This window comes from Ursus maritimus, unplaced genomic scaffold, assembly GCF_017311325.1.
Source record: "Ursus maritimus isolate PB19 unplaced genomic scaffold, ASM1731132v1 scaffold_10, whole genome shotgun sequence".
Taxonomy (NCBI): Eukaryota; Metazoa; Chordata; class Mammalia; order Carnivora; family Ursidae; genus Ursus; species Ursus maritimus.
Window position 1 is genome coordinate 25,989,203 of NW_024423344.1, and position 16,150 is coordinate 26,005,352.

The window sequence follows — 16,150 nt, forward strand, 5'->3', positions numbered from 1 at the left end:
GATCCTCACCTCCTGATATTCACACCCTTGTGTAATTGCCTCTCCTTGAGTGAGAAGGGGCTCTGTGACTTGCTTCTCATCAATACAACATGGCAAAGGTGATGGGATGTTACTCCCCTTCCCCTTTGGCTAGGATTCTTTTATTTATTTTTACTTTTTGGCTACAAAATTAGTCCATGTCTTTTCTTTTTAAGTGGGTTCCACCCCCAACATAAGGCTTGAACTCATGACCCTGAGATCAAGAGTCACATGCTCTACCAACTGAGCCAGGCAGGCACCCCATTTTCTTTTTTTTTTTTTTTTAAGTTTTTATTTTCATTACCCAGTGCTCATCACAAGTGCACTCCTTAATCCCCATCACCTATTTCACCCATCCCCCCATTCACCTTCCCTCTGGTAACCATCAGTTTGTTCTTTGTAGTTAAGAGTATTTCTTGGTTTCTCTCTCTTCCCCCACCTTTGCTCACCTGTTTTGTTTTTTAAATTTCACATATGACTGATATCATATGGTATTTGTCTTTCTCTGACTGACTTATTTCACTTGGCATAACACTCTCTAGATCCATCCGTGTCATTGCAAATGGCAAGACTTCGTTCTTTTTTATGGCTGAATAATATTCCACTGTGTGTGTGTGTGTGTGTGTGTGTGTGTGTACACACACCACATCTTCTTTATCCATTCAACAATCAATGGACACGTGGGCTGTCTCCATATCTTAGCTATTACAGATAATGCTACTATAAACATAGGGGTGCATATATCCCTCTGAATTAGCATTTTTGCATTGTTTGGGTAAATACCCAGTAGTGTGATTGCTGGATCCTAGGGTAGTTCTATTTTTAACTTTTTGAGGAACCTCCATGCTGTTTTTCACAGTGGCTGCACTGGTTTGCATTCCCACCAACAGTGCAAACATGTTACTTCTGTGATTAGGTTACATAAGATGGTGACTTCTATCTTGCTTCTCTAGTTTTTTCAGTCTGTACACTGTCCATGCTGGCGAGGCCCAGGTGGCAAGAATCTAAGGACAGGCTCAGGTCAGCAGGCAGATAGGAAACCTAGGCCCTAGGTCCAATAACCCAGAGGAACTGAGTTCTGCCAACCACACATGCTTGGAAACAATCTTTCCCTAGTCACAACTTCAGATGAGAATTCAGCCCTGGCTGACACCTTGACTGTAACCTGTGAGAGACTCTGAAGCAGGGGACCCAATTAAGCCACGCCAGGGCTCCTGATCCATAGAAACCATGAAATAATAAATGTATGTTGTTTTAAGCTTCTAAGTCCATGGTAATATAGCAACAGATAACTAATACATTAAGTGCAAGCACTCTTCTAAATGTTTTAAATATATTAACCACTTAATCTTCACACAATCCTGTTATTTCCTCCATTTTGTAAATGAAGCTGAGGCACAGGGAAATTAGCAAATTTGCTCAAGCTCACATACCTAGTCAGAGCAGAGTCTATAATTCTTTCCACACACTGTCCCATTTTTCCACCTCTCTTTTCAGCAAAGCTTTTTGAAAGAGTTGTCCTGGCTGGCTGACTACAGTTCCTCCTCTGCCATTTTGTTTCACTCTAGATAGGACTTCCTCTCTACCACTCCACGGAAAGTGATGACCCTAGTTACCAAATATCTCCACGTCTCCAAGTCAGTGTATATTCCTCATCTTTCACACTTATCAACAATATTTGAGAACTGTTTCCTCCTTCTTCAAACACTTTCTTCACTTGGCTTCAAGGCACCACAATCTCTTTTGATTTTCCTCATACTTCTCTGGACTCTCCTTTTTGGTCCCCACACATCTAGATTCTCATCTTCCCAGCCTCTCACCTGTAGAGGGCTCTGGTTTCAGTCCTCAGGCCTCTTCTCTTCTCTACCTGCACTCAATCTTATGTAATCTCATCCAGTCTTGTGACTTTAAATACCATCTGTATAATAACAACTCCCAAATTTAGAGCAAGTCCAGGCTCTCCCCTCAAGTTCCAACTTACATATCCAATTGCCTACTCAAGCTGTCCATCTGAATATTCAGTGGACATTTCAAACTTCAAATACCCATACCAGAACTCTAATTTCTCCCTCATAACGTGTTCCTCCTGCAATTTTCTATCTCTCAGTAAAAGTCAACTCCATTCTTCCAGGTACTCAGTCCGAAAGTTTGTGCAGTTAACCCTGAATAGCTACTTTTATCTCAATTCCACATCCAACCAACTCATATATCCTGTGAGCAACATCTCCAAATTATATCAGGACTCAAGCCCCTTTTCACCAATTCCAGGGTTACCATCCTAGTCCAAGACACCATCATCCTTTGTATAATTGTAATAGCCTCCAGATCCTAAATTCCACTCTTGTCCACGTCTAGTTTATTCTCAATACAGCAGCCAGAGTCATCATCCTAAAACATAAGTCAAGGGGCGCCTCGGTGGCGCAGTCGTTAAGCGTCTGCCTTCGGCTCGGGGCGTGATCCCAGCGTTCTGGGATCAAGCCCTACATCAGGCTCCTCCGCTAGGAGCCTGCTTCTTCCTCTCACACTCCCCCTGTTGTGTTCCCTCTCTCACTGGCTGTCTCTCTGTCAAATAAATAAATAAAATCTTTAAAAAAAAAAAATAAGTCAAATACTACTATTCTGCTCAAAGCCTTTCAATTTATTTAATAGACATCTACATGGTGCTTTCTACAAGCCAGGTACATTTCTAATCACTTTACAAATGTTACTTCACTTAATTCTCATAACAACTCTATTATCCCAGGGTTTTTTTTTAGATTTTATTTATTTATTTGAGAGATAGAGTGAGAGGGAGAGAGAATCTGAAACAGACTCCACACTGTGCACAGAGTCCGATGCAGGGCTGGATCCCACAACCGAGAGATCATGACCTGAGCCAAAACCAAGAGCCAGACGCTCAACTGACTGAGCCACACAGGCTCTATTATTATCCCATTTTTGCAGATAAAAAAAAATGAAACCAAAAAGTGATTTGCCTAAGGTCTCACAATTACTAGTGATGAAGCCAGGATTCTAACCTAGGCAGTCTAGCTCCATAATCACCATGCCAGGTTGCTGCTCTAGGGCTACTCCCTCCCCATGTCACTCAGAGTAAAAATCCTATCATATCTTACATGTTTCAGCCTCCTGCTAGCCTATGGCCTCATCTCCTACTACTTTCTCTCACTCACTTGACTCTAACCATACTGATCTGTGCACATTCCCAGCACCTCATATCTAAGGGCCTTTAAATTGCTGTTCCTTCTGTCTGGAATACTTCCCCCCCAGATATCTGGAGGGCATGCCCCCATAATATCTTCTGGGTCTCTGATCACAGACCACCTTATCAGTGAGGCCCTTCTCCCACCCTATTTAAAACAGCATCCCCAGCTACTTACTATACATTCCACCTTATTCATTTTTTTTTTTCAGAGCACTTATCACGGGCTATATATGTGTTCATTTACTGTCTCTTCTCCTTCCCCACTGGAATGTAATCTGCAGGAGGGAGATATTTTGTCTGTTTTGTTTTCTGCCATATCCCTAGCATCTAGAATAGCCTGGCACATAGCAGGAGCAGTTATTTTAATGACTAGATACTGAAGAAACATTAGCTAAAGTTAATGTAATAATAATGACAACATTATTGGGATATATCTAGGATAAAGAATTTAATTTTAATAAACCTCACTGCATTCTCAGAGAGAAACCTTATTTCAGAGATCTACCTTAAAATACGGGGGAAGGAAGAAAATGCCAATAGTGAAGAGCACTATTTTCTAGTCTGCCTCCGTCCACTTATTGCTGGTTCCTGGAGATGCTATTAAGATAAAGGAGAGACAAGAATATTTTGGAGCACTGGAACTCTTGAAGAGACCACACTTCCTCACTACATTAACCAAGTCACAAGAGTCTCTGATCAAACTGCTGGAGACTACAATTTTAGCTACCAAACAACCAGAAGTTCTAAGTGAAGTCTATATCATACACTAAAACAAAATTAAGAATCAAATTCATTACAATAAATTGTACATAATACAAGCAATTGACAACTTACAAAAAAGATTATGCTCCAGAAGTTAATTGATAAAAATAAGTTTGTAACTCATACTGCATTATCATCATTATAATAAAATCATAAGTTTCCAGGGAAGCCTACCAGCTTATTTAATTCAAAAGTTTGCCAAAATGCTATACTCTTTCAATGAAAAACTGAATACATTGAGAATAGTATGTCAATCATACACTTATAACTCTCTACACCAAGTGCTTATGGAAATGAGCTTCCCAGAAGTTTCAGCCCATTAGTGTTAAGTCTGAAAAAAGGGAGGGAGATGAGGAAGAAAAACTAATAGCATACATGGTCCCAAGCCTCCAAAATACTACTTTGAATGGCTGATATTTTTAACTAAAACATTTTCTTTTATTTTTTAATAAAATTGTATATATTTAAGGTATACAAAATGATGACCTGATATACATAGTGAAATGGTTACTACAGTCAAGCTAATTAACATATCATCTCCTCACATAATTACCTTTTTTTTATAAGAACACCTGAATTCTACTCTCTTAGTAAATTTTCCCAAAACACTCATGTCAACATGTCACTTGTGAGATATGTGTTGTTTCCGCCGTCTCCACATTCATGAAAGAAAATCAGATGGAGACAAGATAATAGGTACAACAGGGGATGTTTTTGCCGATTTCTGAAGACAGTAACAGAAAATGACTCACTTAAGCATTACTTCCTCAGGGAAGCCTCCCTTGACCCCCTAGACTAGGTCAAGTTTATTATCCACACTCACAAAACAGTATTCCTGGCTTCACTGTCCACACAGATAAGTCTGTAACTGCTTTCATTAGGACTAATATTTGATGAATGCCTGTCTCCTGCAGTAACTATAAATCCTAGTTCACAAAGCATGGGCCATGTCTGTTTCTGCTCACCATAACATACTCAGAGCCTGGCACAATGACTGGCAATCACTGAAAGCCTGTGGGATGAATCAACCCACGTACCCATTCGCTCATGGCAGGTAGAGCAGTGAAGTCAACCATGACTTTGAAGCCAAGGTGCAAAGGTGGTATGTACAGATATTATTCCCCTGAGCTTCTCTGCCAACTTTGCTTCAGCAAATATTTAGTTCCCCAACTACTAGTCTCCAAACCCTGTCTCTCCGAGAATACAAGCAAATTAAGGGTACTGTAATGGACACTGTGATGTGATACCCATTTCTCCCTTTAGGGCTGAAGGCCTTATTTTCCCAGCTGCTGGGAGTGTGGCCACAAAGAGCCCTTAGCGGTTAGCCCCTCTTCGGCATTGCCTTCACTGAGGAGAGGTGATGTGGGGGCTTCATTTCTTTCTTTTTTCCTTCCTCTGGCCACATGCAATGGTTGGTCAACATACGGTATACCTCACCCCAAATCAGGACACCTGGAAGACTCCCTGTGGAATCACCTTCAGCTTTCCTTGAGACTGCATCACACCCTCTATCCAATCCCGTTTGTCTTCTTCCTTCCACAGGTAATGATCCCAAGAGCACTCCCTGGTAAACCTAATCATCTCAGAATCAGCTTCCCAAGAAGCCCAATCTGCAACAGACAGCTTTTACTCCCAAGTTTTCTTGAAGATCACCACATGGAACAAAATCCAAGGTCACAAAAATGAAGTCCCCAGGGACACCTGGGTGGCTCAGCTGGTTAAGTATCTGCCTTTGGCTCACCTCATGATCTCAGGGTCCTGGGGTTGAGTCCCACACTGGGCTCCCTGCTCAGCAGGGAGTCTGCTTCTCCCTCTCCCTCTGCCCCTCCCTCTCACTTGTGCTTTCTCTCTCTCAGGAAGGAAGGGAGGGAGGGAGGGAGGGAGGGAAAGAAATGAAGTCCCCACATCACCTCTATTCCCCAGGGAGACAACTCATGAAAGAGATCTAAGTTGGAAAAAAGACATTTCCTATTCTTGGCATGAGCTGTGTAGCCAAACAGACCTAAATTTAAAACACTGTTCCATACTTGGGTAAAATAACCTCCCTAAGCCTCAATTTCATCAACTGAAAAATACAGATATTCAGTATCTACTTCATAAGTTTGCTTTGTATATATATATTTGGTACATATAAAAGCTAAGTTCCCTTTTCTGCCTGTCTCCTGTCCTGATCCTCTTCTCCAACAAACATTAGTCAAAATGCCTAAAAGAGGAAGGCTGACTGGGTTAAAAACAACTTTTTGCTGGCTAGAAAGCTGATGATTAGACCTACCGCAGCCCTTCTCAATACCTCCACTTGCTTTTTCCCAAAAAAGAGGTAGTATTTGTTACAATTCAGGCCTCAGTATGATATTCATTACTTACAAAAATCCCACCACTCCTAATAACCTTGCTAACATTATCTCCTCTTCCCATCATGTATGTACCTTACCCCCCAGCCAACCAACTAGACATGATTTTAACGAAAGTCTAAATATTGGAAGTCAAACTACAGAACTATGCTAAAATATTTTCAAACATTCTACAATTTTTAAGCCACGCTTTGGTATAAGGTGTGTAGTAATAGTGTGACCGGCTGGCAGAGACTGAGCCATAGAACAAGGTAATGCAAACTACAAGGACTAGCTCCCCGACAAGATAAAAACTGTGACTTTATGTTTTAGCAGATGACATCTATCATACAGTTAAATCCAATCATGTCTACTACCTATCAAAATTTGTTTAGATCATCAATCTCTTGTAGATTTAAGATATTCAAACCCCAGAAATGGCATTTCATTAAGCCAGAACAGTACAGGTACTGGATATTCTGGGACACAATCTTCTATATTTGCTTTTTTCTGAACACACTCTAGTTCTCCCCAGCCCTGCTGGGAAGTTTTTTTCCTAACTAATCAACTCCATACCCTCTTCTTAAATGTCACCTTCTCCATGAAGTCTTCCCCGTTCCAGCCAGAAAAACAACTATTTTCCTGCTCAAAACACTCAGAGATCTTACATGTATATTATACCTTACTGTATTTCTCCTGTTTTATACCTTTCTAGTGATGGAATTAATATGTGCAATATGGCCCATAAACTTTGAGATACTCTAAGAAGAAATTTACACATTTTGCAGCAAGTGATCCTCAAAGAACAGAACTCGAAGTATTATTTATAATGAGAAATATGGGGGGTTTTTGGAGGTCTCCTTTTTAAATTTTTTTTTAAGATTTATTTATTTATTTGACAGAGAGAAAGCACAAGCAGGGGGAGCAGCAGGCAGAGGGAGAAGCAGGCTCCCCGCTGACCAAGGAACCAGATGTGGGGCTCGACCCTGGGATCATGACCTGAGCGGAAGGCGGATGCTTGACTGAGCCACCCAGGTGCTCCCACAATGAGAAATATGAACATATAGAGAAAAGATGTGAAATCAGGTAATTCTGTTCACAAATTCTGACTGGATAAGAAGGAAGACACACTTTCTAATATATTTTAATATCATGCAAAGAAAGCCGAAAATGAACCTATTACAATTTGATGTCGTCCTATAATTTATTCCTATAATTCAGAGATGAAAATCCAAGTATACTCAAGTATGGGCGTGAAAATCACACTGGATACAAACCAGTGCAAATGAAACAAGTTCAAGTTATCTGACAGCTATGCAAATCAAACCCCATTGTCCTTGGGTCTCCTTTATTAGAGCAGAAACAAAAAGTTGTCAAATAAAAAAAGAACAGGAGTGGACTTTAGGGCACAAAGTATTTGCTAGCAATTTTCGTCATCTTTCAGAGATAAATTTATCAAAGAACAAGAACTGGCAAGAAAGTTCTTTCCCACCCTGGAAAGATCTATCTGCAAGCCTGGTGGGTTTTTTGTTTTTTTCATACTTAAGATTAGAAAAGAAGATACACTGTACGCCAAGCTGGTAAGAAAAAACAGTGACACTGTAAACAGTAAGTAGTCTACTTACCTTTACACAACAAGAACAAATCATTGGCTTGAGTTCTTTTTAAAGAGATAAAATGTATTCAAATACCCACACTAGAGAACACTAAAATTTTTTAACTTCATTTTAGATTATATTCCTGCACATTCTCATTTAAGTCAGTCAACAAATCCCAACAACTTTTACTGAAAAAGTTTCCCTAACTCCCCAGCCTTTTAGGACATAATACTGACATAGGTGTGAGAAGTCATATGAGTGCCAGAGAGTAAGACTGGGGTTGAAAATAATAAATAAGAGGTGATTCATTCATTCATTCATTCCATATCTGTTGAGCAATTACCATGTGTCAAACACAATTCTGGTTGGGACAGGCAAGGAACCCATTCTCATAGAATGTGTGTGAGTGCACCCACACTAGAGAGAAGGAGGTAACCAACACTGAATACATGAACATACAATCACTTTAGACTGTGACCAGTGCTTTGAAAAATATAATACAGGTTTAACATGCTAGCAATTGATCATAAGGGAGTTTTAGAGAGGTGGACAGGAAGTGCCCCCTCAGATTTAACTGATGAGAATTCAACCATGTGATAAAAGTTTTAAAAAAATTAAAAAACCAAAGGTCCTAGTTCAAAGACTGCCATATTCACATTTTGAACATAAATATGTCTTATGAAACTCCCCAGGAGACAACACTCCTCGATATGAAAAAGTAAAGCACAAATACTGTGCTCACTCAGGGCTAATCAAGATTGCTGCCTTTACAAAAAAAACACTCTAAAAGAACACTCCAATTCAATGGCCTCTCCTTCCGTGAGTTCAGAGCTCTCTCAGCTCTCCTGAGAACTCCAATAAGGGCCATCAACCTAAAAGAACACGTTAAGGGTACACAGTGACCCGTTCTACTTTCTGACCGAGAAAATTGTACAGGAAGCAGACACTCAACTTCCTTACACAGACTCACGATTAAAAACACTTTCACCAAAAGTAGATAAATTCTTCAGTCTGCGTTAAAATACACCACTCGAGTCGGAGAACACCAGCACAAGACCCCAGAAAAACCACACGGTGGGGAAAGGAATCCGTTCCAGGGAGGTTCGGACTCTTAATTGTCTCAATTAAAGAGTCCCTCAACTAATTGCCTCACCTGCAAACTAGTTTGCACGACTCCTGCCTCTGAAGCTATGTGTAGCTCTAACGAGATAGCCGTAGAGAACTTTAAAAGGCTCATGGAATGGGACAGTCTCAAGTCAGTTCAACTACTTAAACTAGGAGGAGCGCAAGCGAGAGCCGCACGAACATACCTTGACTAGCCATACACCGGTGTTCTGTTTGGCGCCGGTCAGATCGAGTTCCCCACGCTCAGCCATGGGTCTGTTGCCAGTGGAGGCGAGTGGGCCAGAGCAGCGGCCCGGGACCTGGGGGCCTGCGGAGCAAACAACTGGAGAACAGGGTACGCCGCGGCCAGAGGCAGGCTATGAAGAAACCGCGTCCACCCGCCAAGATACAGGGAATCCCCGGAAAGAGAAACACGCCGCCGGGAGGCGGGAATTGCGCCTGCGCGATGCGACCGTCAGTATGGCGCGCCGGTGCGGACAAACCTCCTAGTTAGGCACTTCCTTGAGTGGGCGTGGCTATTGGGTCTGGTTGCGTCTGAGTGATTAACACACAGGGTAGGATGAAACAAAATGTCCACAACACATTTAAAGACCAGGTCAGCATAAGTGAAGAAAGACAGCGTCAAGACAGAAAAATGGGGTTCAAAGAGACAAAAGCTGTCAGTATGTGTCCAACCCTGGCCAAGGAGAGAAACAATTTTTGAGGACAGGGTGGGAATAATAAAAAGAGTAAGTGAATTAGCGCACGTGGGCGCTAGAATCGGACAGTGTAGCCCTGAGAATGCTGAAAACATGCTGTTTGTAGACCCGAAAAAATAAAAAGGCGGGGAGTGTCTCAGGTGAAAGTCTATCCTCACAGGCCTTTCAGACTCCAAAACGCAGTCCATATAATTAGATCAACGACAAACTTTAGACCTGTAAGACAAACCCGATTCCAACTCCCTGGCTTTAAACAGTTTCCTCTCTGTCTTCTTGCACCTAGCATAAAATTCAATCTTCTCTTCGAAGGCCCTCAATTTGATCCCTGCCACTCAATCACACATCGAACCACACCCAACCGTCGGACCTCCCCGAACACATCAGGATCTTCCTCAATTATTTCGCACCCTCTGCACAATGGATGCCCTCTACTCATAGACAGATGCCCTATTCCCCCCTTACCCTCCTTCTCACCCCTGTCCTCTGATTGGCAAACTCCTACGTGGGTTTCAAGACTTACAGAAATGTCACTTCCTAGGAAACCTTTTATTAAATTCCCCAGAGGAAGCTGGTTTTTCTTCACATCACAGTGTGATACTTATCACCCTGCACTACTATATACATGTTTACATGCTGCCTTTGCTTTCTAGACTATGAGCTCCTCCTAGGTGGAAATAGTGTTTTATTCATTTTGTATCCACAACAGCTAGCACAGTACTTGACACATTGTCAGATTTCAACAGGCTTTAGCTGAATGAACATTTGCTGAAAGAGAAACAAATAGTAAACTATGTAAGAATGGCAAGTGCTGTATTGAATCAAACATCAGAGCCATGCACATAATTGAGGAAATTCCATGTCTGTGCAGCATAGAGCCAGGAAAAGTTGTCAGGTTTCCATGGTCAGCTGAGAACACTAATAGGAAAGATGGGAGACCAGGCATGGGTTGAAAAGGAAGGTTACATTCTTGTGTCAAAGCTTACAAAAAGGCCTTAAAACAAATAAAGGGTGAAAAGAGCTGCTTTGAGCTTTGATCCAACAGAAGGAATACATTGAAATATGAGACCATGAGAAAAGGGAATTAATGTAGCCTGGAGCACCCTAGTAATGGACTTTAAAGGATTAAGACCTTTGATCTATGGGTCATGGGAAGACCTAAAATGAGTGTGTGTGTGTGTGTGTGTGTGTGTGTGTGTGTGTGTATAGGGAATAAGGGAGAACAAATGGGTAAAGAAGAAATGGCTAGAGAAGAAAGAGAAAAGTGCAAGATTTTAAAGTGATTACATAGGGTGGGGTGCCTGGCTGGCTCAATCAGAAGAGTATGTGACTCTTGATCACCTGAATCTTGAAGTCCTGAGATCAAGCCCCATTTTGGGCATAACGCTTACTAAATACATGCATACATACACATGTACGTACATACATAGGGAAGAAGAAAAAACTATTTAGCACCCCATCCTCACATAGTGTTGAACAAAGAACAAATTTTCATCTGTCCTTTTCAAATTCCCAGCTTGAGGAGGAATGCTTATGAGCTGTGAGAGAAAAGGACGAGGGAGGGCTCTGCTGTTGCTAGGTGGAGTGGGGAGACCACCAGGCCCTGAGGCCTTCGCCCAACCTGTCTCCGGGATGTTGCGGGAGGTTCTTAGTCTCCCCACAAAAAAGAAATCAAGGACAGACCAGACACAGTAGTTGAGACGTGCAGGTGAAGAGTTTATGAAAGTGAGAGAACATTCTCGAGATGTGAGAGTGGTCAAGCTCAAGGGAGAGTTGTGTGCCCTGGGGTTTGGGTCTCTATCATTTATTGACAGTTGCTAACAAGGGGATGGAATATTTATTATCTGGGGACTGGATTTCTTTGGGAGCAAGGTTTCACCTTTCTCCCTTACTTGGCCAGGGTCTCTGGCCTTTATCTTGGGCCTGTCTGCTTTGATCCAGCTTCTTGTTGCTTTATTTTAGAGTGCTGTCAGGACAAATATCTGATTTTCCTGTTAGCTGACCCTGACTCTCCCTTTGCTGGCCCCCAGCTAATGGAGGATAGTCAGCAGAACGGCAGGCAGGAGCAAGGGGCTCCTGTCCTAAGAGAAAACTACCCTTACAAGGAAAAAGACCCCATCCTGTTATTCTATACCACCCTGAAAGGAGCCCTCCACCCTCTCCCACACAAACAACTATCTGATAGGTAAATGAGGGCATGGACAAAAACCTGATTGGGTGACAGGTGTGTGGAGGGTTCATCAGATAAAACAGCCCACCAACAGTCTCATTAAAATCCCCTAGATTTAAACACCAAGACGGCAAACCTCTCTGGTCCCCTTCCTCTTTGGGAGCTTTGTGCTATCGCCCAATAAACTCTGCTTCACTGCCCGCCACACTTCCTCTGGTCTATCTCTTCATCCTCTGAAGTGGCATGACCAAAAACCGTGGGCACTAAAGGAAAAGAAATCCTGAAACACAGCCATCCTGTTAGAACCTAACTGACTGCCAAACTAACACTGTGAACCAGAGTCACAGATTTACTCTGGAGACCAACAAAGTATTGGGTATCACAGCTAGATTTTCACCTTCCTGAGGGCCCATTATGTGCCAGACAGCAATAATTTTGGCCTGATCCAACTTTGTGTTCCTTCCACCATGATCCCACACCCTTTTTTTTTTTTTAAGATTTTATTTATTTGACAGAGATAGAGACAGTCAGCGAGAGAGGGAACACAAGCGGGGGAGTGGGAGAGGAAGAAGCAGGCTCATAACGGAGGAGCCTGATGTGGGACTCGATCCCAGAACGCCGGGATCACGCCCTGAGCCGAAGGCAGACGCTTAACCGCTGTGCCACCCAGGCGCCCCTTGATCCCACACCCTTAATATCCATTCTCAAACACACATGTTCCCTGGATTTCCACTTGTGTAAATTATAAAACTGGGGCGCCTAGGCGGCTCAGTCAGTTAAGTGTCTGCCTTCAGCTCAGGTCATGATCCCAGGGTCCTGGGATTGAGTCCCGCATCAGGCTCCCTGATCAGTGGGGAGTCGGCTTCTCCCTCTCCCTCTGCCTCTGCCTCTCCCCCCCACTTATGCTCTCTCTCTCTCTCAAATAAATAAAATCTTTTTTAAAAAAATATAAAACTTAAGTAATTCTTTGAAGTATAGTGCACTTCTGGGTCATACTTTGTACCTCATCCTTGGGACCTGATGGAACTTGAGTCTAGTTATAGGTCTAGGAGCAAAGAGATGGTGAATGGTGAGTCCTGAGGAGAATTAGCATTTTCCGGCAAGACAACTGCCTTATGGGAAGCTATTACAATGTCTTTCTTTTTTTTTTTAATGTTTTTTTATTATATTATGTTAGTCACCATACAGTACATCCCTGGTTTCTGATGTAAAGTTCAATGATTCATTAGTTGCGTATAACACCTAGTGCACCATGCAATACGTGCCCTCCTTACTACCCATCACCAGTCTATCCCATTCCCCCACCCCCCTCCCCTACAATGTCTTTCTTAATCTTCTCAGGGGAGATTAGGGGATGTAGAGGACACTGCCACTGGAGGTGAGGAAGCTGCTTCTACGTGGGGGTGGGAAGGCCACTTCCACTGGCAAAGAAGATTCATCAGAATTTAGGGCTTCAGGGGCGCCTGGGTGTCCCAGATGGTTAAGCATCCGTCTTTGGCTTGGGTCATGATCCCAGAGTCCTAGGATCAAGCCCCAAGTCGGGCTCCGTGCTTAGCAGTGAGCCTGCTTCTCCCTCTCCCTTTGCCCCTCCCCCCGACTCGTGTGCATGCACGCGCTCTCTCTATCTCAAATAAATAAAATAAAATAGAAAGAATTTAGGGCTTCAATGTTCCCAGCTTCATCTTCATCTGGGTCTTTTCACACATCCCCATTCCAAAGACACAGGATCCCATTCTTTCTCAATCAATGCCCTCACTTAAATACAACCTTTGAGGCTGGGAGTTCAACCTGTGTGGTAATTCAGGGAATCCCCAAAGGAGCAACTGTGTTTGATTTTTAGCCCCCTCAGCCCTGCAGCTACAGGAGATAAAGGTCTTTATCTTTATCTTCTTTATCTTTTATCTTTTTAGCTTTCTGGTCCTGTAGGCAGGCTTGAACTGGGAGTTCAAATCCCTGAGCTTGTCCTTTTCTTTCACCACTTTGTCCAGCAACATTAGGAGAACATATATATTATATTTATATTGGCAGGCTGGAGACCAGGAGAGCCGATGGTACACTTCCACTCTGAGGCCCAAGGCCTGAGAGGCAGAACTAATGGTGTAAGTTCCAGTCTGAGTCTAATGTCCCAGCTTGAAGACTGACAGAGAAAGGGAATTCTCCCCTACTGAACATTTTTTTTTTTAATTTAGGCCTTCAATGGATTGGATTAGGCCCAGCCACACGAGAGAACAATCTATTTTATCAAATGTTAATCCATTCATTAACACCCTGACACACACCCAGAATAATGTTTGACCAAATATCTAGGCAACCAGAGGCTCAATCAAGTTGACAGATAAAACTGATCATCAGAGATACAGGGTTCAGTGCCCAAAAAGACTACTTCAAAGTTCTTTCCTCTCCCAGATGATTGACTAGTCAAGTTCTTATTAAATCTTTTAAGGCACAAATGCAAGGCAAGGAGGGAGGGCTCAAGAACTCACTGCTGGCTGAAATTTTTCCCAAGAAGTCAGTAGGGAATTCCGCCGGGCCTTGTAAATTCAGAACACCACACTTCTATCATGTAGCCACTATAGTATAATCAACACTGTCATTCGAAGAGATGCTGCAAGTGAGTTGAGAGAATTCGAATATTATCAGTAGCTGAGTCTTGTAACCAAACTAACCTGAGTTCCTTGGTGAGTTACAGGTAGAGACCACACCAGGTAGAATTGTCACACAAAGTAATCTTTACTTGCAGCAAATACTGAGATCACGGGGAATAATTTCCAAACCTGTGACTCCCTGAGCAGGGGTGAACAGGTTCTATTTATTTAGGGTTTGGGATGAATATTCAGAAAGGGGAGCTTTGTCATTGCATGTAAAGGCGGGAATAAGTTTGCGCAGGCATACTTGGAAAACATGCCTCTGCTGCAGGCATCCTGTGTTACGTCAGCGAGGTTTGTGCTCCTCCTTGGGTGGAGACTTGTTGAACATTATAATGAGGCAGAGGTAACTGTGGGGCTTTGGACATGCTCTGAGAGCGGTATACTGGGTGGGGTCTTGGCTGATTTTCTCAGGTAAGGAATGCAGGGTCTTGCTTACTTTTGAAACAACAGTGGGAGTTTTACCATTGATTGTCTCTGATACGGTTAGCCTATTTCCTGGTTCGGTAGAGACTGCTCATCTTTTCATTTCTTTCGTTCCCTTAAAAATCCTTAACTACCGAAGTTTTGCATTTCTTTGTAATCTGACACGTCCTGGGAAGTTCTGCAAGAAGGGTGCTAAGGCAAGTAGAGCCTTAGGGCATAGACCACAGAAACTAGTGGGGGACCCGAAATGACTTCTCTTGTGTCACGAAAGCTACGTCTCAAGTCTCTTTTTCTGGGGACCCTAACTCTTCCTGCTTGTATTGCAGATATTGTCCCTGGCCATACCGCATGGGCCCAGTGTTTTTCCAGGCCAGAGGTTCTATTTGTTCATACTCAAAAACATTCTAGCCAGGCAAAGAACACCACCATAGAACTCTTCTTCATACACTAGACTTACTATGTATTGGTTATTTTTTTTTAAGATTTTATTTTCTTTAAGTAATCTCTATACCCAACATGAAGCTCAAACTCACTGAGATCAAGAGTTGTATGCTCTACTGACTGAGCCAGCCAGGTGCCCCTAACACCCCATCTCTAAATCCTCCCTGCGCTCCCCTTTACCTCGTCAGTTCTCTCTTCCACAGAATACCCATCTTCCCTGGGAGATTCCTTGTTTCCCCAGTTATGCACAATCAAAAAGAAATACCCCCTGAAACAGTTTCCATATTGTTGAACGTGAGCTTTGGAGTCAAACATATTTTCAAGTCATAGCTCTGCTGTCTACTCACCTACTTACTTTATCATCTCTACACCGATTTCCTGGCTTATAAAATGGGGTAATTATACCTACCTCATGCAGTTCTTATACGACTAAATGAGAAAACAAACCAAAAGGAGTTAACACTATAACGTGAAAATTAGTTGGTAACTTCATTAATTATATCGTCAAATAATTGAAAGGAAGCACAAAAAGGGTTTAGCATACCCGCGGTGTGCTAGTAATGTTTCACAACTGGCTTCTGCTAACCCCCGGGAAAAGCCCCGGTTTGTTGTGTTTGCCTGATTTGCAGCGTAGAGGTGGATGAAATGCATAGCAGCATGCCCCTCTACGGTATTCACCATACGGATCCAGGAGATGTAAACACGAGCAAGAGCACAGACGACAGTAAAATCGTTGGG

General features: G+C 42.6%; 1 protein-coding gene across 1 annotated transcript in view; it reads right to left on the bottom strand.

Moving 5' to 3' along the window:
* Window positions 1-9,461, bottom strand: part of GTF2F2 (general transcription factor IIF subunit 2) — a 132,496-nt gene extending 123,035 nt beyond the window's left edge. Inside the window, exon 1 of the mRNA XM_008706829.2 lies at window positions 9,221-9,461. Within this exon, the coding sequence (XP_008705051.1) occupies window positions 9,221-9,286 (66 nt within the window). The 5' untranslated portion in view covers window positions 9,287-9,461. The remainder of the gene's footprint in view (window positions 1-9,220) is intronic.
* Between the last annotated feature and the right edge of the window lie 6,689 nt (window positions 9,462-16,150).